Source organism: Mirounga leonina, unplaced genomic scaffold (genome assembly GCF_011800145.1).
Source record: "Mirounga leonina isolate KUSES-001 unplaced genomic scaffold, KU_Mleo_1.0 Mir_129, whole genome shotgun sequence".
Classification (NCBI taxonomy): Eukaryota; Metazoa; Chordata; class Mammalia; order Carnivora; family Phocidae; genus Mirounga; species Mirounga leonina.
In genome coordinates, this window is record NW_023270323.1 from 10,579,001 (window position 1) to 10,605,672 (window position 26,672).

A 26,672-nucleotide genomic window follows, 5' to 3' on the forward strand; every position below is an offset into this window, starting at 1 on the left:
GATGCCCCATCTGTAGTCCAGCTGGAATGAAGGAATTATGATCGTCCATACGTTAGGTTGACAGGACTAAATACCATGGGACTTTCCCAATAGATATCTTACAGCCAGAATGTGATACACATGCCCACTCAGACAAGTATTCTTTTCCTTCCTCTTCCCTGCTTCCAGAAGCACCTAGAACATCAACAACTCTTTCCTTTCCTCTGGGAATTATAATGTTAACAGTGGGCCTCTCAAAAACCTATTCCAATCCTTAACGTTCCCTTCCAAAAAAAAAAAAAAACTTTAACTCTCAAAGACCTCCCTGTCTCTCTCATTTCAATTCCTTTCTGAACATCTATTATGATACATGCAGTTACAGTAGTGAAATAAACAATCAATTTACTAATTTCCTGAACATATTTTAAATTCAGAATTTTTGAAAAGTGAGAACATGAGCTCTTGTTCATTCATCTTGATCTTTATTGACTAAAAGAGTGACTGAGGGGCGCCTGGGTGCCTCAGTTGTTAAGCGTCTGCCTTCGGCTCAGGTCATGATCCCAGGGTCCTGGGATCGAGTCCCACATCGGGCTCCCTGCTCGGTGGGAAGCCTGCTTCTCCCTCTCCCACTCCCCCTGCTTGCGTTCCCTCTCTCGCTGTGTCTCTCTCTGTCAAATAAATAAATAAAATCTTTAAAAAAAAAGTGACTGAAATTTCCTCAAAACACTGATGACTCTAAAGTCAAGAATACATAAGGTTTCCATTTTGAAATCAGCTTCAGCAAGATCACATAAAACAAAATATGAAGCAAATAATTTAAAGATAAATTAGACAATGGTGGTGCTCCTCCTAAAGGAGCCTGATGTGGCAGGAACATCCTTCAGACACCAGTAGATCAATAGAAAAAAAAAGAACAGAACTGAAAAATAAGAACTAGATGGAAAACAGAAGTTATGGGTGACCATAAATTTATCTTTATTCAGATTATGATTCTTCAAAGATCACCAGTTGTTTAGACTTGGTTTAAGCTCTGCTTAAATAGAATACATACAAAATGATTGTTTATATTTCTTTCGATCAGAAAGCAGAAAATTCTGTGTTGAATTTCACCATATTTACTAATTTTATTCTGATGCGAATAGAATAAATGCAAATAGCTTTGAAAGTGAATAAAATAATTTCCAAGTGACCGACCCTGCCCTCCTGTAGGATGAGCTCTGTGATACCGCCTTCTTTTCAGCACACGCCCCTTTGCTGGCCTGTAGCTCCCACAGCAATGTGGGCTACAACCCGCAGCACTCAGTTTCAGAGTCCTCACTCCAGTGTGCATCTCGCTTCTCGGCCACGAGTTTGATAAATTGAGAGTGACTGGCATAAAGCTGGAGTTGATCACTGATGTCCACCCATTTCACTCTTCCAGCATCGTCTCCAGCTTCTAGGGTAAGGTTATCCATTATCTCACCTGTTACCAAAGAAAAAACATCACCAAGAAAAAGTAATCCATTTATTTATTTATTTTTCAACATAATTCTATAGATTCAAGTATTCCTATTAAAAATAGTCTTAAATCATCATTGTATTAGGTGGCCCAGTCAATTAAAAACTAGAATGTTCCAAATTTTTCCAGATGCCCAAATTTTAACCAAGTTCCTAATTTTTTTTAAAAAAAGATTTTATTTATTATTTATTTGAGAGAGAGAGAGAGCACAAGCAGGAGGGAGGGCAGAGGGACAAGCACACTCCGTGCTGAGTGCTGAGCCCAACGTCAGGCTCGATCCTAGGACCCTGAAATCATGACCTGAGGTGAAGTCAGACACTTAACTTAGCTACCCAGGCACCCCCAAGTTCCTAAATTTTAAGTAGAGGTACCAATAAGGGAACTTTTCCCTTTAAGAAGAATATTAGCCTTAAAAAAAAAAAAAAAAGTTCATATTAAATAAGTATGAAAACTTATGTCAAAATAAATTCTAAGGGCTCCTGGGTGGCCCAGTCATTAAGCGTCTGCCTTCAGCTCAGGTCATGATCCCAGGTCCTGGGATCGAGCCCCTCATCGGGCTCCCTGCTCCACAGGAAGCCTGCTTCTCCCTCTCCCATGCCCCCTGCTTGTGTTCCCTCTCTCACTGTTTCTCTCTCTGTCAAAAAATAAATTTAAAAAATCTTTAAAAATAAATAAATAAATTCTAGAGGGATTAGAGATTTAAATGTAAAAAAAATAAAACCATCATTGGCAACTCATTTTACACTCTTAAGGTAAGTGGATCTTTCTAAGCATGACCCCAAACCAGAAACCATAAATGAAAATATTTATAATTATATTTACAGATAAATAAAAATATATTTATTAAAATAATTATAACTATCAAAAAATTAAAAGTAACGCTCTCAATCACTATTGGGAATGAAAATGGCATATTTCTGGAAGACAATTTGGCCAAGCTATCAAGAGTTTTGAAAAAGCAAATTCTCTTTGATGAGCAGTCATTCCACAAATATCAGAGTGCCTTTTATCCAGTCGGTTTAATAAACATAAGTCAGCTTACCTGTTTCATCATGGTAGTTCACAGCTTCTGTCTCCATCCATGCATTATCAGTGTTTCGAGGATCATCAACATATCCCTTATATATCTATTTTTAAAAGGAGGCAGAAAAAAAGTGTAGAATGAACACAAATGGGTAGAGCAGATGGATGTTACCTTCATTAGAATCAGAAATGTAAATATCCTGTTGCAAAACAGTGTGCATATAATTAACATTACTTAACTGTACATTAAAAATAGTTAAAATGGTAAATTATATGTTACTTATTTTTTACCACAGTAAGAAAAAAGTGCCAAGCTCAAATTGTCAGGAGGCAATAATTAAGCATTTACTTAGGATCAAAGAACTGCAATTCAGAGTATACAGATTTGGGTAGCAACCCAGTGTCCCACTAGGGAACAAAGTCAGGAGTTTTTATTTTTTTATTTTTTTATTTTTAAAGATTTTATTTATTTATTTGACAGAGAGAGAGACAGTGAGAGAGGGAACACAAGCAGGGGCAGAGGGAGACAGAGAGGCAGACTCTCTGCAGAGCAGGGAGCCTGATGCGGGGCTTGATCCCAGGAGCCTGAGATCATGACCCGAGCCGAAGGCAGATGCTTAACGACTGAGCCACCCAGGTGCTCCAAGTCAGGGTTTTTTTAAAGACAGAAAGAGAATGCTTGTAGAAGTTGTCTACAAGGAATTTTGACTGGCGTTGGTACAGAAAACCAATCGTGGCTGAATATAATTGGTTGCTAAGGCTATCACTAAGCAAGTCTGTTCTTTAGCAAGTTGCAGGAATTTGTGTAGTCTTTGGAGTATTTGTGGTTTGGCCCAATTTAAAAGTTCAGGGCTCCACCTGGTGAGGAAATGTATAAGGCCCACCTCCCTAAAGGCCTCTTAGCTCCATTTTAAAACCCCTTGACATAACTGACTCCATTATTTCACCTTTCATAGAAGAAATGTAAACATCATAGAACCTTTTTCATGTAGCATTCCATATGCTTGTTTTAAATTTCCCAGGAAACAATACTGTCCAGAACCACTTGAGTCAGCTTTAAAATTCACAAAACCCTCAGAGTGCCTGGGTGGCTCAGTTGGTTAAGCGTCTGACTTTTTTTTTTTTTTTTTAAGGTTTTATTTATTTATTTGACAGAGACAGAGAGAGAGACAGCACAGCAGGGGGAGCAGCAGACAGAGGGAGAAGCAGGCTTCCCACGGAGCAGGGAGCCCGATGCGGGGCTCCATCCCAGGACCCCGGGACCCGACCCGAGCCGAAAGCAGACACTCAACGACTTAGCCACCCAGGCACCCCATGCGTCTGACTCTTGATTTCAGCTCCGGTCATGATCTCAGGGTTGTGGGACTGAGCCCTGTGTTGGGCTCCACGCAAAGCGTGGAACCTGCTTATGATTCTCTCTCTCCCTCTGCCCCTTCTCCCACCCCCTCGTGTGAAAATAAAAAATTCACAAAACCCTCAACTCCACAGACTTTAATTTCATAATTTGGGAACAGTCATATTTGGGCCATATGACTTTTTAAAAGGCTCTATAAGTACATTTCTGTTTTAGTAATTTCTGTAATTATGATTTCAGACATACAAATATTCTTTTAGTTATAAAGAGATCTATAAATAAATTTAGTAAAGACTAATATTTAAGCTATTAATACATGAAAAGATTTGGATCTAGCCATCTAACACAAATGTGACCAAAAACCTAAACATAAATAAGAAATCCTAATTCTAGAAAGAAAACAAAGCAAGTGGAACATAAGCCAGCATAAAAGACAAGAAACTCCGTCCTTTTTCTTATCATCAGTATACATATACCTTATAAGGTGATTTTTTAAATCACAAAGGGTGTGTAGACAAAACAGACATAAGACTTAAATGGTTATCAACCAGAGAAACTCTGAATAACATAACTTAAAATATAAGTGTCCTTGCAAAGAGCTAAATTCATGTAATTTTTTTTTTTAAAGGTTTTGTGATGGATGGGTAAACTCAGGGTCACATTAGCTCACATCTAGTCCAAAGAAAAACTCAGAGGATAAAAATGTATTCTAATGTAACTGACCTAAAGTTGGGCTATAAAACTTTAAATAGAACTCTATTTACAGTGAAGATCTACTAGAACTTAAGTTGTTTTTATTTTTTTTTAAAGATTTTATTTATTTATTTGACAGAGAAAAACACAGCGAAGAGAGGGAACACAAGCAGGGGGAGTGGGAGAGGGAGAAGCAGGCTTCCCACTGAGCAGGGAGCCCGATGCGGGGCTCGATCCCAGGACCCTGAGATCATGACCTGAGCCGAAGGCAGACACTTAACAACTGAGCCACCCAGACGCCCCTAGAATTTAAATTGTTTTCATGAATATGTATTTCAAATACACAGGTAGTTCACTTTATTCAGAGAATAATCTACCAGATATCCAGGTGAACTTTTAAATAATTTTCACTAATCCATGGGGCTAAATCCTTCAGAGGAACCACCGTTTCTTACCACTAGATGTTCCTGGCTGAAGAGTTTGTGCAACTGTTCCTCTAATTCTCTCTTTTCCGCACTGGATTTCTGTAAGGAGTTGAGAGCTTCTTCACCAAACTCTCTTTTAAGTGTAGCACTAATCTTCTCTCCTGGATCCACCATCCCCTAACAGTCACATTTTTGTTTAAGAAAAAGAAAAAGTAATATGCTTTAACTCATGCAACAAATATTTACTGGGTGATACAGTACACATTTATTGTTCTATCTGCCCATAATCATGATCCCCATTCTCCTGTGGTATGTTCTTCTGTAAACCATTTGATTCTAGTAGAAGCAGCCAGTCAGGGTATTTCATGTATTTGATCACAGTAATTGGTCCAAGGTTAGCCTATGGTAAACTGAGCCATTCAGACTCCTTTCCTGATACCTTCCAAACTCCAGCTAAGGAAGGAAGGCCTGGAGGCAAGAAAGAATACAGCAAGCTAATACTTCCTCATTGCTCATTCCAATCCATTTTTATCCTACAAAGAAAAAAACCATTCTTGCAGATAGCAGTATATGTATAAAAGTCATCTTCTTATCAAACTATCTCCATTTCATATGGCATAAAATAGGAAACCCTCTGTTGCTAAAAAATTTTAAAAATTAAAAAAAAAAAAAAACCCTCTGTTGGGGGCGCCTGGGCGGCTCAGTTGGTTTAAGCATCTGCCTTCAGCCCAGGTCATGATCCCGGGGTCCTGGAATAGAGCCCCGTGTAGGGCTCCTTGCTCAGCGGGGAGTCTGCTTCTCCCTCTGCCCCTGTCTCTCTTGCTCTCTCTCTCTGTCAAATAAATAAATAAGGGGCACCTGGGTGGCTCAGTCATTAAGCATCTGCCTTCAGCTCAGGTCATGATCCCAGGGTCCTGGGATCGAGCCCTGCATCGGGCTCCCTGCTCCGCGGGAAGCCTGCTTCTCCCTCTCCCACTGCCCTTGCTTGTGTTCCCTCTCTCGCTGTGTCTCTCTCAAATAAATAAATAAAAATCTTAAAAATAAACAAAATCTTAAAAAGCAAAACAAAATTTAAAAAACCTCTGTTGCACAAACACCCATTTTAAAATGCCACTTCAAATATACACTCACATGAATGCAAAAACAGTCCACTATTCCTGATATTATGGAAACTTTTAAAACTACAAGGAACAGTAAGTAATAAAAGCTATCTTTTTTTATGTCTAAAGTTATCAGAATTCAAAAAAACAATGCTAACAGTTTTACTCTGGATTTGGAGTAGAGGTTGAAGTCTGAAATGGGATCCAACATTTATGAGGTGCTTTATATGCTATTGCTAGTAATCCTATGAAGCAGATACCATTATCTTTATCTTAAAGAGATAAAGCTATCTTAACAACTGAGCCACCCAGCGCCCAAGATAAAGATTTCTTAAAGAGAAGAATCTGAACTCCAAATCTTCAGCTCAAAGTGCAAAAGCCAGGATACAAATCTATGCCTAACTCCAAAGTCCATGTTCTTTTCCAAGGGTTTTATAATTAGACTCAAAGTCTAACAACTTTGATGCATTACCTTACACTTGCTATTGACAATGAGACTTCATTACAGTGATGAATGACAAAAGAATTACTAATTGAAGTGGAGAGGAATGTTAAATAAATGAAGGATAAAGATCCACACACAATAAATAATCTTGCAGCAAATGAAGCAACTAAGAAGGACTTAAAACATTAATTTGATTTTATTTTAGTTCTTTTCTTACCCCTGGGATTGCCCATTCTCCACAGTCTTTCCTTTTTATTGCCACAAACTGTAAGATGTTTTTCCCAGAAACGGGGTGGGTGATTTTATTTCCACTTCCATCCCTTTTCCACCTGTAAATAGTAATATAAAATCATAACTGATTTAGAACAAAGAAAAGGACCTGTCTCAAGTTTAAGACAAAGTTACAAAGATGTATTTTTCTTTATAACAAGATTATATATAAGTTTACCTCAAATCAGCTAGTTTTACCAGAAAAATATTTTGTAATAGAAACATTTGGTATTTAGCACTATTACAAACCAAGTCAGGTATCTACTTTCTATAAAAGATACTGTATTCTCTGTAATAAAAATTCAGAATATAAATAGTTTTTACTACTTAAAGTACTGTCAAAAAAAGAAGTTTAAAAGCCAAACAGAATTTAGAGACAGGGGTGTAAACTTAAGAAACAGTCCAAGGACCTTTTTTAAGAATCACAACTAGTGTAGGGGCACCTGGGTGGCTCAGTCAGTTAAGTGTCCGACTCTCGATTTCAGCTCAGGTCATGATCTCAGGGTCCTGGGATCAAGCCCTGCATTGGGCCCGCACTCAGCGCAGAGTCTGCTTGTCCCTCTCCCTCTGCCCCTTCTCCCCGACTCTTGCTCACTCTCTCAAATGAATAAAATCTTCAAAAAAATTTTTTTTAAATAAATAAATATCAAGGTGATGGTTCCTTTCAGAATGCACTTCTTCTAACCATATCCTCTTTCCCAGATGCTGATACATCTCCCCTTTCCCTTCTCTACCCCCACCATAGCCACCCCAACACCCAATTTTAAGAATTGTTCTAATACTATCTTAGGCAAAGATAAAGACTTTGAACTTCCAGTACTAAACCAAAAAAGAAAGCCTAGTACCTAATCACTGCTTTGCATCAGATTCAATGAAATAAATGAGGGTTTTTTTTTTTAAGATTTTATTTATTTATTTGAGAGAGAGAGACAGATAGTGACAGAGATAGAACACAATCAGGGAGGAGAGGGAGAAGCAGGCTCCTGCTGAGCAGGGAGCCTGATGTGGGGCTCAATCCCAGGACCCCCGAGCCAAAGGCAGATGCTTAACCGACTAAGCCACCCAGATGCCCCTAAATAAATGAGTTTAAATAGGAGTTTCCAAATTTCTTTATATAGTGGCTGACTACCAGTTCTATCCCATAATTCCTGCCCTGAATGTGCTCAGTCTAGTAGTGGAGCTAGACATGTAAGTGAATGAATTATAAGAGAGAATGACAGTTTGAGGAGTACAATAACTAGAAATGAAAGAATAATTAGTACAAGAAGACAGCATCGGTTTTTTTTTTTTTTTAAAGATTTTATTTATTTATTTGAGACAGAGAGAATGAGAGACAGAGAGCATGAGAGGGAGGAGGGTCAGAGGAAGAAGCAGACTCCCTGCCGATCAGGGAGCCCGATGCGGGACTCGATCCCGGGACTCCAGGATCATGACCTGAGCCGAAGGCAGTTGCTCAACCAACTGAGCCACCCAGGCGCCCGACAGCATCGGTTTTTAAAGATGCCAGACATAGGTATAACATGAGGAAAAAACAAAGGTATAAAATAATATGTTCAAGAAACTGAATGTATAGGTGGGGTCTGGCCCCATGGGCATCAGTGGGGGCAAGAGGTGTGATGAAGCTGGAGGAGTAGGCGAAGAATTCATCAAAGTCAGCTGCTTAGAGAGCCAGAGAATGTGTTTAAGCAGGGCAAAGCCATAAGCACCTGGTATTTTAGAACGCTCACTCACTTTGACAAAAGTATGGAGGCTGGTTTGGAGGGAAGCAAGACTGGAGGCTAGAAAACTGTTACCATGATCCATGTACAAGATGATGAGGACAGGACTGAAGGCAAACAGGGTAAGAATAGAGACAGCATGCCTTTTACTTTTATTTCTTAAAAGCCATTTATATAGCACTTATTACGTACCCGATAACTGCTTTAAGTCTTTAATGTATTTATCCATTTAAATCTCAAAACAACCCTATAAAGTAGTTGCATTATTACCTTTACTTTACAGACAGATATGGAAAATGAGGCACAGAGAAGTAGATTAAACTTGCCCAAGATTGCAGAGCTTGTAAGTGGTATAAACCAGGATTTGAACCCAGGCAATCTGCTTCCAGAATCTGTTCTCTTAAACACAACATTTACACTAATTAGATAAAAGGAGGTAATAAGGTGAGTGATGATGCTGTTCACTCACAAACATTTACTAGCACCTACTACACATCACATTCAAGGAGCTGGGAAAACAAAGACCAACACAGTCCCCTGCTGCTCAGCCAGCCAGCCAGTCCTGGCTCCAGCACAGGGAAGAGAAGCAGAACAGAGGAAGAGATGCTGCCTGCCGGGCAAGGCAGGACCAGCCAGAGACTGAACAGCATGCACATCATGTTTACATTCTCAGATTTTATCCTGAAGGCACTCACTTAAGGATTTTAAGCAAGTAGTTTCTTGCTTTGTTCTTTATTACTACCTAATACATTATTACCAAATTTAAAACAAAATTTGATATAATGGGAATAATGTATCATTTTAATTAATGAATCTCATTAACATTTCTTCAATACCAATGATATTTCTATATACTATTGACATTCCCTCCCCACTTCTGATGGCCCACACCTTCCTGTCTCACCAAAACTAGAAAGAAAATGTTAACACCATTAACTTTTGATCTGATTTTATTCATAATAATATTTAACACTTCCCATTACATTTTCATTTTAAAGGATCTAAAGGAATATCAGATAGTTGTACACATAGAATCTCTGGGAGAGGCATCTGGGAAGAGAAAAATTTAACATTTGCCTGGAGAGTATGGACAAGAACATTTGTGAAATTCTATACTATACAATACTGTTCCTGAATCATGAAGTACTTGAAAGAAGAGGGAATGGAATCTTTTCTTTAAAAGTGACTAGGTGAAAAACTGGTATAAAAGAGAAAAAGCACAATATCTGAAGCCAAATATCCCCAATTCAAATTTCAGATCTACAAGATTTAGGCGAGTCACTTAACCTCAGTGAGTCTTCATTTTCAGATCGATAAAATAGAAAGGTTAATACCTACTTTGAGGAGTTTTGTGAGAAACAAATGGACAAACTAACATCTTATATTCTTCTCTTCCCTCCATTTCTACTGCCACTCATCTATTTAAAGGGACTCATTGGTTAATAGATCCATTACTGAGGTAGCAAAGAGCATCAATCTAACAGCACAGCTGAAAGCTAGACTCTGCCACCTGTGGGCTCTTTCATAGCCTTGGACCATCTCAAAGCCTTCAGATGTCTCATTTGTATAATGACAGAATTAAGCTCAAAATGTCTATTATTTTGAAACAGTGCAACACAATCACCATATACACTCCCATATATTTGGTCCACCAGAGAAAAAAATAAGCTAACAAGAAGCTAACTTTCAAGACTCTAGCTTCCCTTTTCTTCTTGGCCCCTTATCAGCATTCCTACTTCAAATGTTTCACACCTTCCGGATTTTAGCCAGCCTCAGCAAAACTGGAAAGAAACTGATACTGTCATTAGTATTTTTTACTTAGATTCATTAATAAAAATATATTAACTCTTCCCATTTCATTTAAACCATGAAGCTTCTAAAGGAATTTGAAACTGATAGGTAGGTTGGTAGGTAGATACGTAGGTAGGTAGACAGGGAGGGAGGTGGACTGGTAGGTGGGTAGATGGATGAAAGATAAATCTGGGATGGGGTGTGGGGTAAAGATCTCCTTTGGCGGGAGAACTGAAAGGGCAAGTAGGAGAATAAGATGGGACAAATATCGGTGCCTCTTCCAGGAACTTGAAAATAAGGGAAATAAGCTGCTTTCCTAGAATTAAACTATGAAATCATATTTATATCTCAAATCAGAGAAAAACAAAGTCTCATGAAAGAATGAAAGGGCCTCAAAATATCAAAACACAAGAAGTAAAAATATTGGGGCACCTGGGTGGCTCAGGCGTTAAGCGTCTGCCTTCGGCTCAGGTCATGGTCCCAGGGTCCTGGGATCAAGCCCCGCATCGGGCTCCCCGCTCCGCGGGAAGCCTGCTTCTCCCTCTCCCAGCCCCTCTGCTTGTGTTCCCTCTCTCGCTGTGTCTCTCTCTCTGTCAAATAAATAAATAAAATCTTAAAAAAAAAAAAGTAAAAATATTGAAGGTATTTGCATTATTTAAAGGAGAGTGACAATTACATGTGAGAAGGGAGTTGAGAAGTGAAGAAATCCTAAAAATAAAAAAATTAAAAGGATGACAGAGATGACAGAATATTCCAGATGTATTGGAAAGATGATCCCTGTGGAGATGGTCAAGTACATCTAAACACTGGATTCACCTACCTTCTTTATTCTGATTCATGCTCACCAAGGGGCCTTCTGAATACTTGGCTTACCAGATAGACCTGCCTCAGGAAGAGAATGCCTGTCCCCTGTTCGGAAACCTTCACTGGCTCCAGTTCACACTCCTTAACTTTGGCATTTAATATTCTCCACAATAAAATTGCACAAAAATTAACTAAGTTTGATTACCCGCTATTCTCCTATAAAAATCTTCTGCTTCAACCAAGGTGGTCTTTTCACTGGCCCTCAGTACTCAGATATTACTACAAGCCTTTTTCTTAGGCCTCCTACTGTCCCCCTATCTAAGCTTCAAGTTCGGCTCAAGTCTGCCTCCTTAATAATGCCTTTCTTGGGTGCTCCAGCTTACCATCATCATGACCAACATCTAATCTAATTTGGGGGGGGGGGGCGGTAGGAGGAGAGGGAGAGAGAAAAATTTAAGCAGACTCCATGCCCAGCATGGAGCCCAATGCAGGGCTTGATCTCACGACCTGAAATCATGACTGAGCCAAAATCGAGTCAGACGCTTAACCTAATGAGCCACCCAGGGGCCCCTCATCTAATTTTCTAAAGCATCCTGTACACCCATGTTACCTGACATGTTTTTTTTTTTAACCTTGACATGTTTTCTTATTTCATATTTTTCATCTTGCAAATGAAGCCATAGCTCTTCTGTGACAGGGAGCTGAAACTTAGGATTCTTTTATTTTTTATATCCTCCAAAGCACCTACTCAATTCTGTGAACAAACATATGTTCAGTAAATACCAGGTGAGTTAACTTTGTTCAGATAATGCCTAGTCTACTCATATAACATAAAACTACAGCTTTAATATGAAAAGACACTTCTCTGAAGAAGACATACAAATGGCTAACAGACACATGAAAAAATGTTCATTATCATTAGCCATCAGGGAAACCCAAATCAAAACCATACCAAGATACCACCTTACACCAGTTAGAATGGCAAAAATGGACAGGGAAAGAAACAACAAATGTTGGAGAGGTTGTGGAGAAAGGGGAACCCTCTTACACTGTTGGTGGGAATGCAAGTTGGTACAGCCACTTTGGAAAACAGTGCGGAGGTTCCTCAAAAATTTAAAAATAGAGCCACCCTATGACCCAGCAATTGCACTACTGGGTATTTACCCCAAAGACACAGATGTAGTGAAAAGAAGGGCCATATGCACCCCAATGTTCATAGCAGCAATGTCCACAATAGCCAAACTGTGGAAAGAGCCAAGATGCCCTTCAACAGATGAATGGATAAAGAAGATGTGGTCCATATATACAATGGAATATTACTCAGCCATCAGAAAGGATGAATATCCAACTTTTACATTAACATGGATGGGACTGGAGGAGATTATGCTAAGTGAAAGAAGTCAAGCAGAGAAAGTCAATTATCATATGGTTTCACTTATTTGTGGAACATAAGGAATAACATGGAGGACATTAGGAGAAGGAAGGGAAAAATGGCAGGGGGGGCGGAATTGGAGGGAGAGATGAACCATGAGAGACTATGAACCTGAGAAACAAACAGGGTTTTAGAGGGGAGGTGGGAGGGGGGATTGGTTAGCCCGGTGATGGGTATTAAGGAGGGCACGTACTGCACGGAGCACTGGGTGTTATACGAAAACAATGGATCGTGGATCACTACATCAAAAACTAATGATGTATTGTATGGTGACTAACATAACATAATAAAATTAAAAAAAAAAACAACTACAGCTTTACACTTATATCAGTATGATTTCACATAAAGTTCCTTTAAAATATAGAGTTCACAAGGATACTTATATACATACACATGTATATATACCACCACATATACATTATATATGCATATGTTATATATACACAAACATACATACGTGTGTATATAAACACAGGTTACAGTCCGTATTTCTCAATCGCTTGGCTCTCTGCTGCTGAAATGTTTTTTTCATTCTTACCTGGTTATGATGGGATCTGCAGCATGATTTGGGCCCCATCGCCCCAAAAGCCCCCGGCCAACCAGTCCTGTCCGTCCTGCAGGATTTCTGGGACAAAAAAATGTAAAATCAATTGAATGTGTTCATCATTTTTAACCCAATTTGATAGAGCCCAAAAGAAGGCAGTCAGTACAATAAGAGGGAAATAGTATCTCATCCCAAATCCACTAGCATTGTCACATATCTGGCACTAAAATCTCCTATTTCCTTACACTGTTATTTAACATTTCTTTTGTGCATGTCTTAAGCTTTGGGCCTGATCCAGGAAGATCTCATTCTCAAAGTTGTTCTCAATATGAGAATTTTTTCTGTTTTCATCTATACTCCTAAATTCAAACCAGAACTTTACTGAACTCTTACAACAGGGCAGATGAATGGTCTGCACCTAATCATCATCTATCTCTACAAAAGTGATGATTTATCATTCAAGATAACCACACTTGTCTTCACTTTCTCACCATTTCCTTTTCTTACTACCATTTCATACAACCCTTCTCATGAAAGTATTTTTGTTACTTTTTTAAAGTTTATTTAAGTAATCTCTATACCCAATGTGAGGCTCAAACCCATAACCCCAAGATCAAGAGTCACACACTCTTCCAACTGAGCCAGCCAGGTGCCCCTATTTTTGTTACTTTTAAAAGTCCATTTATTCTCAGTGGGTTCTGGATGTTTATTACCAATAATATATATTTTGTAGCATATAATGAGCTAGTAGTATTACTCAGGATTTCAAGATTTTTTTTTTTAAAGATTTTATTTATTTATTTGACAGAGGGAGACACAGCGAGAGAGGGAACACAAGCAGAGGGGGTGGGAGAGGGAGAAGCAGGCTTCCCGTGGAGCAGGGAGCCTGATGCGGGGCTCGAACCCAGGACCCTGGGACCATGACCTGAGCCGAAGGCAGATGCTTACCGACTGAGCCACTCAGGCGCCCAGGATTTCAAGATTTTTAAAGAAAGCAATATTATAAAAATGCCAACTTACTGTGTAACCAAATAGCATAACCCAACAAAAAGTCTGTCAGGTAAACATAGCAACATTCATGCGTAATTCTCTTCCAGTCAATATTCCTTAAATGTTCAACTTTCATTATGTACCAGTAAAATACTGTAACCTACAGTCCTACCTTATTAAGATTTTATCTTTTGTCCTCTCAATACATGAAAGTAAATAAACAAATAGCCAAAATTTTCTCTGTCAGCCATCTCTTTTTATTCTGGTCTTTCCTGTGACTGTTATTCAGGCTCAATGAGTTTTGCTATTGTTTTTGTATTGGGCTCAGAAATATTTCAGCAAGATTTATAAATAAAGACAAGACACATGGCCAGGTGACAATAATTTTACTTTTCAAGTTCACAGGAAGAGGGGCAAGGCGGCCAACAACTATGTTTATTCCATGTAACCACCCACTCCTGAATATAAATGATCAAAACCAATATTAAGGGTTGCCTGGGTGTCTCAGTCGTTAAGTGTCTGCCTTTGGCTCAGATCATGATCTCAGGGTCCTGGGATAGAGCCCCACATCTGGCTCCCTGCTCTGCAGGAAGCCTCCTTCTCCCCCTCTCACTACCCCTGCTTGTGTTCCCTCTCTCGCTGTGTCTCTCTCTGTCAAATAAATAAATAAAATCTTAAAAAAAAAATATTAAGAGAGAATGTTAGTTTTTAATAGATGACCAAGCCTCTAACTTGTACATTAGAAACTATGGAAAAGACACATAGCCTATCTTGTAGCTTGAGAAGCAGAGAAAGTTGTTTGCAGTGAAAGAGAAATAAAAGCACCATGTAAAAAAAGCAGAGATGGATTTTCAATTCTACTCTTCCTCAAGTTAGTTGCACTTATGCTTTGGGCTCCTTGAGATGATCCTATAACCCTAAAGTTCACTTTTTACTCAGGCAAGCTAGAGTTGTTTCTATTAGTCAGACTCTTGGCTAAAACAACATGCTATCTTGCCTTTGCTGCCTATCCTTTTACATGGGTACATATCCTTTAATATATTTTATCCAGAAATGAACCAAAGGAATAAGTCAAATGCAAGGAGGGTCTGACTTAAAAAGATCCAACAACACAGAAAGGTGAAGTTATGACCAAAAGCTGAATTTAGCAAAACTGAAGGACCAGGTTATGGTGAGAGGAGTACAACCACTGCCTTGTCCTTGAGCAACTAAGAATACAAATCACAACATTTTTTCAAGGTAAGAACTATGACTACAGACAGATCCCTGATCTTTCTTTGTTTTATTTGAGGCATGCTAATTTTTACATTTCTTCCTAACTTTTATAATGTCTTGTTAAGGAAAATGGAAATTTTTGGAGTTGTGTATAAAAATCATTTTTAGAAGTATAGAAAGAAACTTCATGTTAAGTTACTGGATTATTTTTATTTTTACTCTTACATTTGGGTAAATTCTTACCTTTAGACATCAATTTAATAAATTTAATAAACTACTGAATGTACAATTTTCAATCCTGTTTTTTTTTTACGTAATACCTACACCCAACGTGGGTCTCCAATTCACAACCCCCAAATCAAGAGTCAGATTCTCTACTGACTGAGCCAGCCAGGCGCCCCTCCTTTCTCTGTTCATTTACTCAATTCATTATTTCTACCTACAAGGTGGAGTTACAAAAAAGTGCATTCAAATCCTTCCTCTCCCACTTACTGTATGCGAATTGCTTACCTTCTCTCTCCTCATCTGTAAATGGAACTAAAAATATCCACTCGTGGGGTTATTGTAATGTTTTAATTAGATCACACATATAAATTCTTTTGTATATTGTCTGGCATATACAAACACTCAATAAATGTTAATTGGGTTTTCTACATTCTTACATTCTCCCATCCCCAGTACCTACCTGGGTCTTCCATTTTCAATCTCATACAAACCATTCTGGCTCTTTCTCTCAACATGCCCATCCTTTTCATTAAACTTAGGAGAGAAGTTACTTTCACTGTAATTAGAATACCAAAGCAAAATAAGAATAATGGCCTAATACTACCAAGAGCTCACTAATGCCAGTCAATCTGTTATTATAATAAAGTATCCATGAAACTTAATTAAGAGTCAGTTTTCATTTACAAATCCATCTTACTCCTTCAAAACAGTTTCTTAAAAAAGTGTTAACCAAAACACCTTATAATACAAGTATGTGTATTGTAACCCCTCTGGGAAGGACTATGCAGAAAATCTGCAGCTCCTCCCACATGCTACAAAAAAGTCTACATTACTATTAGCAAGGAGGAATTGTCTGTGGGCACAATATGGAAATTAGTGGTTCCTTTGTGGTCCCCAAAATAAGATCCTTTCTGATATCTTGATGTTTTTACTGTCTCAAAGTAACTTTAATTTCCTCAAATGTACACTAGCTAATATTTTCATCAAAGTAAACCCACAAAACAATGAATTTACCCCCAAACTTCATACTAACTATAATGTAGACTAAAATAAATATTATATGTTAGAAGTGTTCTAAATCTTGATCTCAATGGTAGTTAGAGCCGTATAAACATAAAATCGTTCTGAGCTATAGAAACACACCTAAGAAATGTGCATTCTACTGTATTTGTCATTCCTCAATAAAAATATTTTCAAAGTAAATATAAATAAACTACTTTCCTCACCATTATGAAACCACTGACATAACTGCATTGATAGTGAATTGTTCATAGGCAGTTCTGACGTAAGTTTTGTTTTTTTTCTTGCTTTAATTTCAATAAGTGAGCATCGAAGTATTTGTGCTCTATTTTGGAAATAAGTTCCAATTTGAATGATTCAGACATTCTTTCAAGACTTCTAACCAATCTTCTACCTAACACACAAATAAAAAGAATTAAATGGTAAAAATCATGAAATTATAAAACCAGTGTTACAATGCTTTTGGGACTCTAGAAATTCACCAATGGGGAAAAAAAGCATGAACCTAACCATAATTGAAATATTAATGTTAGTAATAAAGCTTGACTTAGATGGCGATATAAATTCAACTCTTAAAAAATAAACTGAATGAAAAATAAGAAAACGTTCCTCTGTTTACACTATATAGCACCCTTGCCAACACCATTAATTTTAATTGTCTATGATGTATACGTAAAATACTCTAAAATGAGGGGAAGTAGAATTCACTGAAGCTACTAATTTCTCCACAGGTTAGCTTCATAATTAATAATCCAAGTACTATCACAAAAAAATAAGAAATAAAAGTTCAAGTACTATCAGATAAAATAAGAAAACCGTAGGTCAAAATCAAGTCACAGCATAAGACCATGGTAAAGTTTAACCTAATGAACTAATACTGGATCTAACTAGCAACATTTTTTACTTACCTGACTAAATAATCCCTTGGGAAGCATTTATAATAAATTGGCCCATTAAATCTAACTTTTATAAGTTCAGTTATAAAGTTTTATAACTGTTCTAAAACCACGGAGCAGTTTAGCAGAGTAGTTAAGAGCATGAATTATAGGAGTCAGATTGAGTTCAAGTCCAAGCTTCACCATCTATTGGCTCTGTGACCAGAGGTAAAGGGCAACCTTTCTTTGCTTCCGTTTTTTGTGTTTTTTCTATAAAGTAGAAATAACAACCCTGTCTTCCAGAAGAGGTATAAGAATAAAATAATGCTTATAAAACACTTAGTATAACACCTAGTTTGTAGTTAGTACATTAAAAAACCCTATCATTATATTCATTAAAAGGAACATAAATATAAAATGTGAACTGATGTATTTCTATGAATTTAGTCAAAGGATTTTTGCTTGAGTGTTTATTTTCTTTTCTCTCCTTTATCTATCCCTTTTCTATTTTTTTCCCACTGCTCTAATTTTATCATCCTCCTGTTCTTAGTAATCTGAAAAAATTCTGAAAAATATGTTCACTACTTCAAATACAAGTCTAGCAGTGGTGGAAAATAACCACAAAAGATGTTCTACTGATAACCTAAACAGAACAAATGAAAATAAATACCACCACTTGCCATTCTATAAAACTCCACAGTAAAACAGATTTACTTTTTTGGAAGGATCATCATAAAACGCCCAAAAGAACAAGCAAACATGGATTGTCTAGCTTTTGCAAGAATTCAAGCCAATGTGGAAACTGAGTTCTGACAAAATCAAACACCAGATAAAAATATTTTTTCAGCTGTCAAAATGGTAATTTACAAATACAACCATTCTCGTCACCGTCCTACATCCAGCTACCAGCTAATGCCAGCTGATTTGCTCACCTGATCTGAGGATCTGCCCACCTTGGTCCTGCCAAGACAGAGACTGCAGTGTATTCCACAGGATTATAGTCTTGCCACTCAACAAACCAGCTTACTTTCTCATTAGGAACCTGGCTGCGTTGGACTTTTGAACCCGGGTAAGGAGATGTCCGAGCCTTTTTGTGGGAATTCTCTTTGGCACCATTAGAACTAGACATGATGTTTGAGCTAAGATGAAACCCACAGGATGAAAATGTGTTTCTGGAGAGAAAAAAAAGAAAAAGGAAAAATGTTTTACATAAATGCCAAAAAAATTAAAAATAAAGAACCCAATTCAAAGACCCAAAAACATACATTTCAATTTCAAAGTATAAAAGTCTAACATCAATGAGAAAATTATTTTCAAATATGAAAAATTTTAAAATATTGCCAAATCTTATTACTTGGAACCTACTCACTGAATTTCTTTTAGTTGAGAAAAAGGGACAGAAGTTTACTTTTGTTAGCACAAAAGTTGAGGAAGTTTTTTATGAAAATTCAACCATAAAAACAAATATAAAAGAAGAGACTTTTTTTAAAAAATGGTCTATGGTCTAACACACGTGTAAAATGTATGCCAAGAATGGCACAAAAGAAGAACAAGAAAATGGAAATATCTGTTGTAAGTTCTTACATTGTACAAGAATTAACGTAATACTACTGAAAGTCAGACTATGATAAACATATGAATTCTAAACTGATGACAGCATCCCTGCTCTGCTCTCACAGTATCAGTGATCAAACGCCAACTTGTTAGGGTGGTGAAATAAGTCAACATCCTGTGCCTCCTGATATCATACACTGAGAAGTACAGTGATCATTTCTGAGGTATTCCTTACAAGAATGTATGACCAGAATCGAAAACATAAAGACATACAGAATAGAACCAGGTCAAGGGACAGCTTGCAAAATAAATGTGTGTACTCTTTCAACTGGTAACATCATGAAAGACAGAGTAACTCTTTCAGATAGATGCAGACTAAAGAGACATGAAAACTAAATGCAATCAATGATTTGAATTGGTTCCTGAACCAAAAAAGAAAAAAAAATTTTTTTTTGCAGGACAAGTGGTGAAATTTGAATGGGGTTATATAAATAATTTTATTTTTTAAAAGATTTTATTTATTGGGGCACCTGGGTGGCTCAGTTGGTTAAGCGTCTGCCTTCGGCTCAGGTCATGATCCCGGGGTCCTGGGATCGAGCCCCGCATCGGGCTCCCTGCTTGGTGGGGAGCCTGCTTCTCCCTCTCCCACGTCCCCTGCTTGTGTTCCTGCTCTCACTCTCTCTCTCTCTGTCAAAAATAAATAAAATCTTTTATTTTTTTTTTAAGATTTTTTTTTTTTTTTTTAAGATTTTATTTATTTGATAGAGAGAGACAGTGAGAGCAGGAACACAAGCAGGGGGAGCAGGAGAGGGAGAAGCAGGCTTCTCACCAAGCAAGGAGCCCGATGCGGGGCTTGATCCCAGGACCCCGGGATCATGACCTGAGCCGAAGGCAGACGCTAAACAACTGAGCCACCCAGGCGCCCCTTAAGATTTTATTTATTTGACAGAGAGACACAGTGAGAGAGGGAACACAAGCAAGGGGTGCGGGAGAGGGAGAAGCAGGCTCCCCACCGAGCAGGGAGCCTGATGGGGGGTTTGCCCAGGACCCTTGGGATCATGACCTGAGCCGAAGGCAGATGCTTAACGACTGAGCCACCCAGGCACCCCTATAAATAATTTTAAAAGGTGATGCAAAACCGTATTTATTTACTCCTGACAAAGAAACACTTGGGAGACAACAGCTTCACTGGTGAATTCTATGAAACATTTAAAGAATTGACACCAATCCTCCTCAAACTCTTCAAAAAAACTGAAGAATGAATATATCCAAAATTTTTTTTATGAGGCCAGCATTATTACCCTGATACCAAAGCCAGACAAAGGCACTACTAGAAAACTATAGACCAATATCCCTGATGCATATTGATGCAAAAATCCTCAACAAAAAAGCAGCAAACAGAATTCAACAGCACATTTAAAGGATTATACACCATGACCATGTGAGATTTACTGGAATGCAAGGATGTTTAAACATACAAATATCAATCAATGTAATACACATTAACAGAATGAAGGAAAAAAACACATGATCATCCCAACTGATACAGAAAAAGTCGGTCATAATCCAATAAATAAAATTCACAATAAAAACATTCAACAAACTAGGAATAGAAGAAAAAGAAGAAAACTACCTCAACATAGTAAAGGCCATATACAAAAGCCCAATTTTTGGTGTGATAGTGAATAGTGAAAGACTGAAAACTTTCTAAGACCACAAACAAGGGACCCCAAACAGTCCCTTGAAAACAATCTTGAAAAAGAAAAAGTTGGAGGTGTCACACTACCTAATTTCAAAACTTACTACAAAGCTATAGTAATCATAACAGTATAATACTGGCATAAAGACAGATATATAGACCAATGGGATAGAATGGAGAGCCCACACAGGATGAAAAGACCCTATACTCCGAGGCAACAAGTTTATTTGTAAAACTGGATCCTAAAAAAAGTCTGACATAAAAGAGCTTCTGGTGCATTCTACACCAATCTGCACTCCTTCCCTCCAGAAGAAGCTGTTGTCTCCAGTTCTGCTCTACTTACCTACTTTTGAGTCCCCCAGAGGGTGAAGCCCGCTAACACTGATATTCCTCAACAAATCTTCAGAATACAACCCCAGGAGCTCTATTTCCACCTTCTAAACTCTTTAACACAGAAGGACTCCGTGTGACGGTATCAGCAATTCTTTGTGTCTCCTTAGAATAAGTTTCTGGTTCTCCTAAATTTGAATGGGCTCCTTAAGTTTGCACAAGCATGATATCTGCCCCATTGCAGACTGAAGAAAAAATTCATATTGAAACTCTTACCACAAACTTGAAAATGCCAGAAAACCAAAGGAAGGAGTGTGTGTGTGTGTGTGTGTGTGTGTTATAAAGCGGGGAAGTCGGAGGGGGAGATGAACCACGAGAGACTATGGACTCTGAGAAACAAACTGAGGGTTCTAGAGGGGAGGGGGTGGGGGGATGGGTTAGCCTGGTGATGGGTATTAAAGAGGGCACGTATTGAATGGAGCACTGGGTGTTATACGCAAACAATGAATCATGGAACACTACATCAAAAAAGAAAAAAGGAAGGAAGAAAGAAAGAATAAAGCTAACTTTATTGTATCCAAACAAATGGTTCTGGCCATGGTAGGAAGTACAACTAGTTCCTATAGGAATGAATGAATACCTCAGATCTGGATCCTAGGGATTAAACAACAGGACCATTTTTAACAACAACAACAAAGAATGGAGAGCCCACACATAAACCCTCACATAGATGGTCAAATGATTTTTGACAAGACTATTCAAAAGGAAAGGACAGTCTTTTCAACAAATGGGCCTGGGAAAATTAGATATCCACATGCAAATGAAGATGGTCCCTTACTTTATAGCATATGCAAATACTAATGCAAATGAATCAAAGACCCAAACACAGACCTAAAACTATAAAACTCTTAGAAGAAAACATACAGGGAAAATTTCCTGTCACTAAACTTGACAATGATTTCTTGGATATAACCAAAAGCACAGGCAACAAAGAAAAACAGATAAATTGGACTACATCAAAGTTAAAAATTTCTGGGCATCAATAAGCAGTCACTGGTTTTAGATATATCCTCATTTCACCCAGGGTTCCTAGCATTATAAAAATGAAGAGTAACTGTGGTGCCTGGGTAGCTCAGTTAAGCGTCAAGACTCTTTAACTTCAGCTCAGGTCATGATCTCAGGGTCCTGGGATGCAGCCCCTCCTCCAGCTCTGTGCTCAGTGAGACTCTTACTTCAGCTCAGGTCATGATCTCAGGGTCCTGGGATGGAGCCCCTCCTCCGGCTCTGTGCTCAGTGGGGAGTTGGCTTGAAGATTTCTCTTTCTCCCTCTCCCTCTGCCCCTCCCCCCATTCACACGCACTCTAAATCTAAAATAAATAAATCTTAAAAAAAAAAGTAACTGGCAAGCAACTTTTTTTTTTTTTTAAGATTTTATTTATTTATTTGAGAGAGAGAGAATGAGAGAGAGCACACGAGAGGGGGTAGGGTCAGAGGGAGAAGCAGACTCCCCGCCGAACAGGGAGCCCGATGCGGGACTTGATCCCGGGACTCCAGGATCATGACCTGAGCCGAAGGCAGTCGCCTAACCAACTGAGCCACCCAGGCGCCCACTGGCAAGCAACTTTACACTGTTCTAGTAGCATCTATGAAAAAAAAGCATTCATAACTTCCAAAGAACATAGTTTGATTTTGTCTTTAACTTGGAATATTTTATAATTTTATTAAATTTTACGTTAATTGGAATTTGGTTGACACACGATGTTATATTATAAAAAGCATGGACTTTTATTCCTTCCCTCCCCAAATCCCACTGAAAAGAGAGAAAGATGGGGTGCCTGGGTGGCTTAGTTGTTAAGCGTCTGCCTTCGGCTCAGGTCAGGGTCCCTGGGTCCTGGGATCGAGCCCTGCATCAGGCTCCCTGCTTAGCGGAAGCCTGCTTCTCCCTCTCCCACTCCCCCTGTTTGTGTTCCTTCTCTCACTCTGTCTCTGTCAAATATATAAATAAAAAAAATCTTAAAAAAGAAAAAGAAAAGAGATAAAGATGTACAAAAGGCAACAAAATCCACAGCAGGAGAGAGACTAGAACACCACCACTGAATAAGAGATTGTAACCAATTTCAGGTAGAAAGTGGATGGACTCATAGTGACTTACAAACCAAAATACAACAAATTATATTTGAGAATATGCACAAAAAAGTGAGTGAGAGATGCTATGCCTACAAGAGGAGGCCTGAGAGCTTTCAAGCTTAAAATAGTGGGCCCAATTGTCCTAAGTGGGCAGTGGGGCAATAATTATGGAACTCGGTCGTCCTCCTTCCCCAAATAAAAAGTTGCCATTGGTTATGTTTGCCCCTGGGATAAAGCCAAAAACTTAAAATGAAGACTAGAACCTCTATTGCGAATATTGGTGTTAGAGAATACAGCAGCAATTCAGACTTAGTATCACCACAGTTCACACTAACACCAGGAAATAAAGTTAACGCACCTATGCTCAGCAGAGAACTTGCTCCACTAGTGCAAAACCTGGAAGAAAGGGGGAAGGGGAGGGTTCCCAGCCTGTCTACAGACTCCCTGCTCACACACACTCAACTGAAACCTTCCAGTCTACGTGCCCTGGTATATGAGGCCAATGTTCTAACAGTCCTCCCATTTAGAGAAAACAATGTCTATTACTTACATTAATCAAAATATAAATGGATAACCGGTGTCCACCAAATGTTCGAGAACAGAAGGAAAAATGACTGAAAAGTAACAGAACCATTGACCCATTAACAGATAATTCACGAAATAGAAGATAATTTTTTATTTTAATTATCATTTTTACAGATTCAAGGTTTTTATATCCATAAGAAAAGGCTGCTATTAAGAAGAGCAACTAGAGAAAAAAAAGTTCTTGTCAAAATTTACAATTTAATAGAAGTGATGACACAATGGACTGAAGTCTGAATTAGTAATCTGGAAGATAAATCTGAGTAAAATCTCTAAGAACATTATACAAAAAAGACAAACGAATGGAAAATGAGAGAAAAAGAGAAGCAAGAAGTTCAATCCAGAAGGTCCAACAGCTATCACAAGAGTTCCAGGGAAAAAGAAAAAAGAAAAAAAAAAGGACAAGACAAAAATGGAGAGAGGGCGAATAGAAGAAAATTTCCTTTTACCCAAATAAACATGACACGCCAAACAAGAATTTTTTCAAAACCACTCCTAGAGACAGAAAACTCGTTCCTTACTCTGTGCCTAGCATATCTAGGACATCGTGTTTACTGAACAATGAATTAAGAGAAAAAAAAAACAGAATAAAAGTAGGAGGCAGTATGAGATACCATAAATCCCTGTATTTATCCAGGGGTAAAGAGGTAGATGATAAATATATCATCTACACTTAAAAGTAGAGGTGGTGGGGAGGAATGACGACTTACACTTTTCATTTTACACCATTTATACTGTTCACATCTTTAAACTATATGCATGTATTAATTTTTACCATAATGTTTTAAGCATCAACCAGGAAAAAAAAAAAAATGACACGGGACAACACCACACATCCAAACAAGTGCTATTTAAACTCTGGGAAGACAATAATATTGGTGACTTATGGAGGATGGCAAATTTCAGTATCAGAGACCAAGAAAGATTTACTACCACCAGTTTTCCTCAAAAGGCAGATAAAACATTTTGGAGCCTTTTTGAAAACGTGCATACGGCTATAAAAACCCGGGATGCAAGCAAAGCCTACAGAATCCGCGGGACCGGACGCTGGCTCCACCCACAACCCCAGGACCCAGGAGAAGGCAGCACTAGGAAATACCTGCACGCCGGAATGCTGCAACAGCCTGAGGACTTGACAGTCACAGAGGCCAAGGCCACAGAGAGAGACACTGTGGCTAAAGCCTTTCCCAGGATGCGTTCGGCCATCAGCTGCCCGCGGGCGCTTCGCGGAGCGAGGTCACGCTTAGCCGGGGCCACAGCCTCGGTGCGCCCCACAGCCCTAGGTATCTAGCGGGCACTAGGACCGGGCCGCCCTCCCGTCCCGGGGAAGGAGTATTTACGTCTTTCACAGAAACACACAAGACCGGGAGCTCTCCCCAAATAATCTCCCGCTTGCACCAGTGAGACGAAGGGAACCAGATCTGCGACGGACGCGGACGTTATCAGCGCCTGCTGCCGCGGAACAGCAACGCGGACCCCGTGACCTCACACGTCCGTGACAGCGCTTTACAGCCGCGCCGTAAAGCAAAAACAGCGCCGGCTTCGCAGCGTTCACCTTTTTCGACCTCCCAGTATGCGCAGGCGTACTTGGGGTGGAGTGGTGCGAACTCTACCGAGAAAGCGCCCGAAAAAAAGGAGAAGTGCCACAACATGGGGAGCTGGAAGGGGGGAAGTGGGGAAAGAAAGAAAAGGGATTGAGAGAAAGTTGTGTACCTGTTTTTATTTTTATCGGCAGGAAGGAGTTACACGCCCCTCAGGTAGTGAACAGTGGGCGTCCTAATCCTATCTGAGGAAGTGGTTGCAGGAAAAGGAGGTACTTTAGAGATTTGCAATGCATTTAAGGCTTTTCTCTTCCTCTTTTACCAAGCTGTTCACTATAGCTGCTAAATTTGACAGAGCTTTGCCGGATGTGGCCTTGGCAAACCAGTGGAGGAGCAAACCAGCTGTGAGTCGGCTACGCAGCTTGGAGCAGGAATACAGACCAACACCCAAGACAAAACAAGGGGCAAAAATTAGCCAAACCGCCGGACTGAAGATTGGTAATTCAGACTGAACAAAACAGTTTGTAACCTGGCTTTCATTTTTTTATATTCATTATCTTACTAATGTGGCAAATACTTAACTTTTAAGTACGAAGTCCACTGTTTTTGATGATGTGGTATAGATACAGACATTATAAAATTTTGACTATCTCAAAAGCCTGATTAATCAAACTTTGACAAGTATTGTCCTGAAGACTGAAGAATGCAGAACTTTTGGCATATAACAGCTCCATCACAACCTCTACACTAAGACACTTGACGAAACTAGTATGGCTTCTAGCAGTTTAAGGCCTTGTCCCTAGAATAATCGGAGACCCCCTTAAAATGCGTTGGTGGAAAAGCTAACAGTGCAGGAGAATTGACTATTCCAGGCAAAACCTCGTGATAGGTAGATAGTACCTACACCCCTCTCTTAGAGCAGTTTCTTTCAAAAGTTTGCAATTATAAATCCTTTCTCTGCCCTTTGTGCTAAAAATCTATCCAGAACTCTTTTCACAAGGACCTGAGAGCCCCTCACTTTGAAATGCAATCTTCAGGGAGATAACTCCGTTCTATCTCCCAGTCCTTGTAGGCCTAACTTCAATGGACACCTTTCTTCAACTTGGACTGCTGCCTCTTGTCATAAAGATAGAAGTTTCTTCTCTGACAGGCACCAGTTGACAAACCCAGATGGCCTACTCATGTGAAGCACCAACTCACCCCCTTAACACCCCTCAGTGCCTTTCCCTTAGCACCCTGCAGGCTTTAAAAAGTCTCCAGCCTTCTGTTTCAGGGAGGTTGAGTTCATTCACACAATAGTATTACTGAATAAAATGTGTCCTTACCACTTTACCTAGTATCCAGGTCTGTTTATTTTTGGCAGTTCTTCCAGATAGTAAAGTACTATTATTAAAAAATAAATTTCTGGCTTTGGCTTCCTCTGGTCAAATAAACTTTG

General features: G+C 38.9%; 1 protein-coding gene across 2 annotated transcripts; it reads right to left on the reverse strand.

The window, feature by feature from the left end:
- Positions 1 to 930: 930 nt before the first annotated feature.
- NUDT9 (nudix hydrolase 9) lies at positions 931 to 25,199 on the reverse strand. 2 transcript variants are annotated; one of them, XM_035004561.1, is made up of 8 exons: positions 24,793 to 25,198; positions 18,334 to 18,573; positions 15,967 to 16,062; positions 13,071 to 13,157; positions 6,735 to 6,846; positions 5,003 to 5,149; positions 2,520 to 2,604; positions 931 to 1,441 (listed from the first exon to the last, which is right to left on the reverse strand). In XM_035004561.1, exons 1-8 carry the CDS (start codon positions 24,897 to 24,899, stop codon positions 1,263 to 1,265), a joined length of 1,053 nt encoding a protein of 350 aa, XP_034860452.1. In that variant the 5' UTR covers positions 24,900 to 25,198; the 3' UTR covers positions 931 to 1,262. The 2 variants fall into 2 exon arrangements, with proteins under 2 accessions (XP_034860452.1, XP_034860453.1); XM_035004562.1 differs by lacking the exon at positions 5,003 to 5,149 and having other exon boundaries at positions 24,793 to 25,199.
- Between the last annotated feature and the right edge of the window lie 1,473 nt (positions 25,200 to 26,672).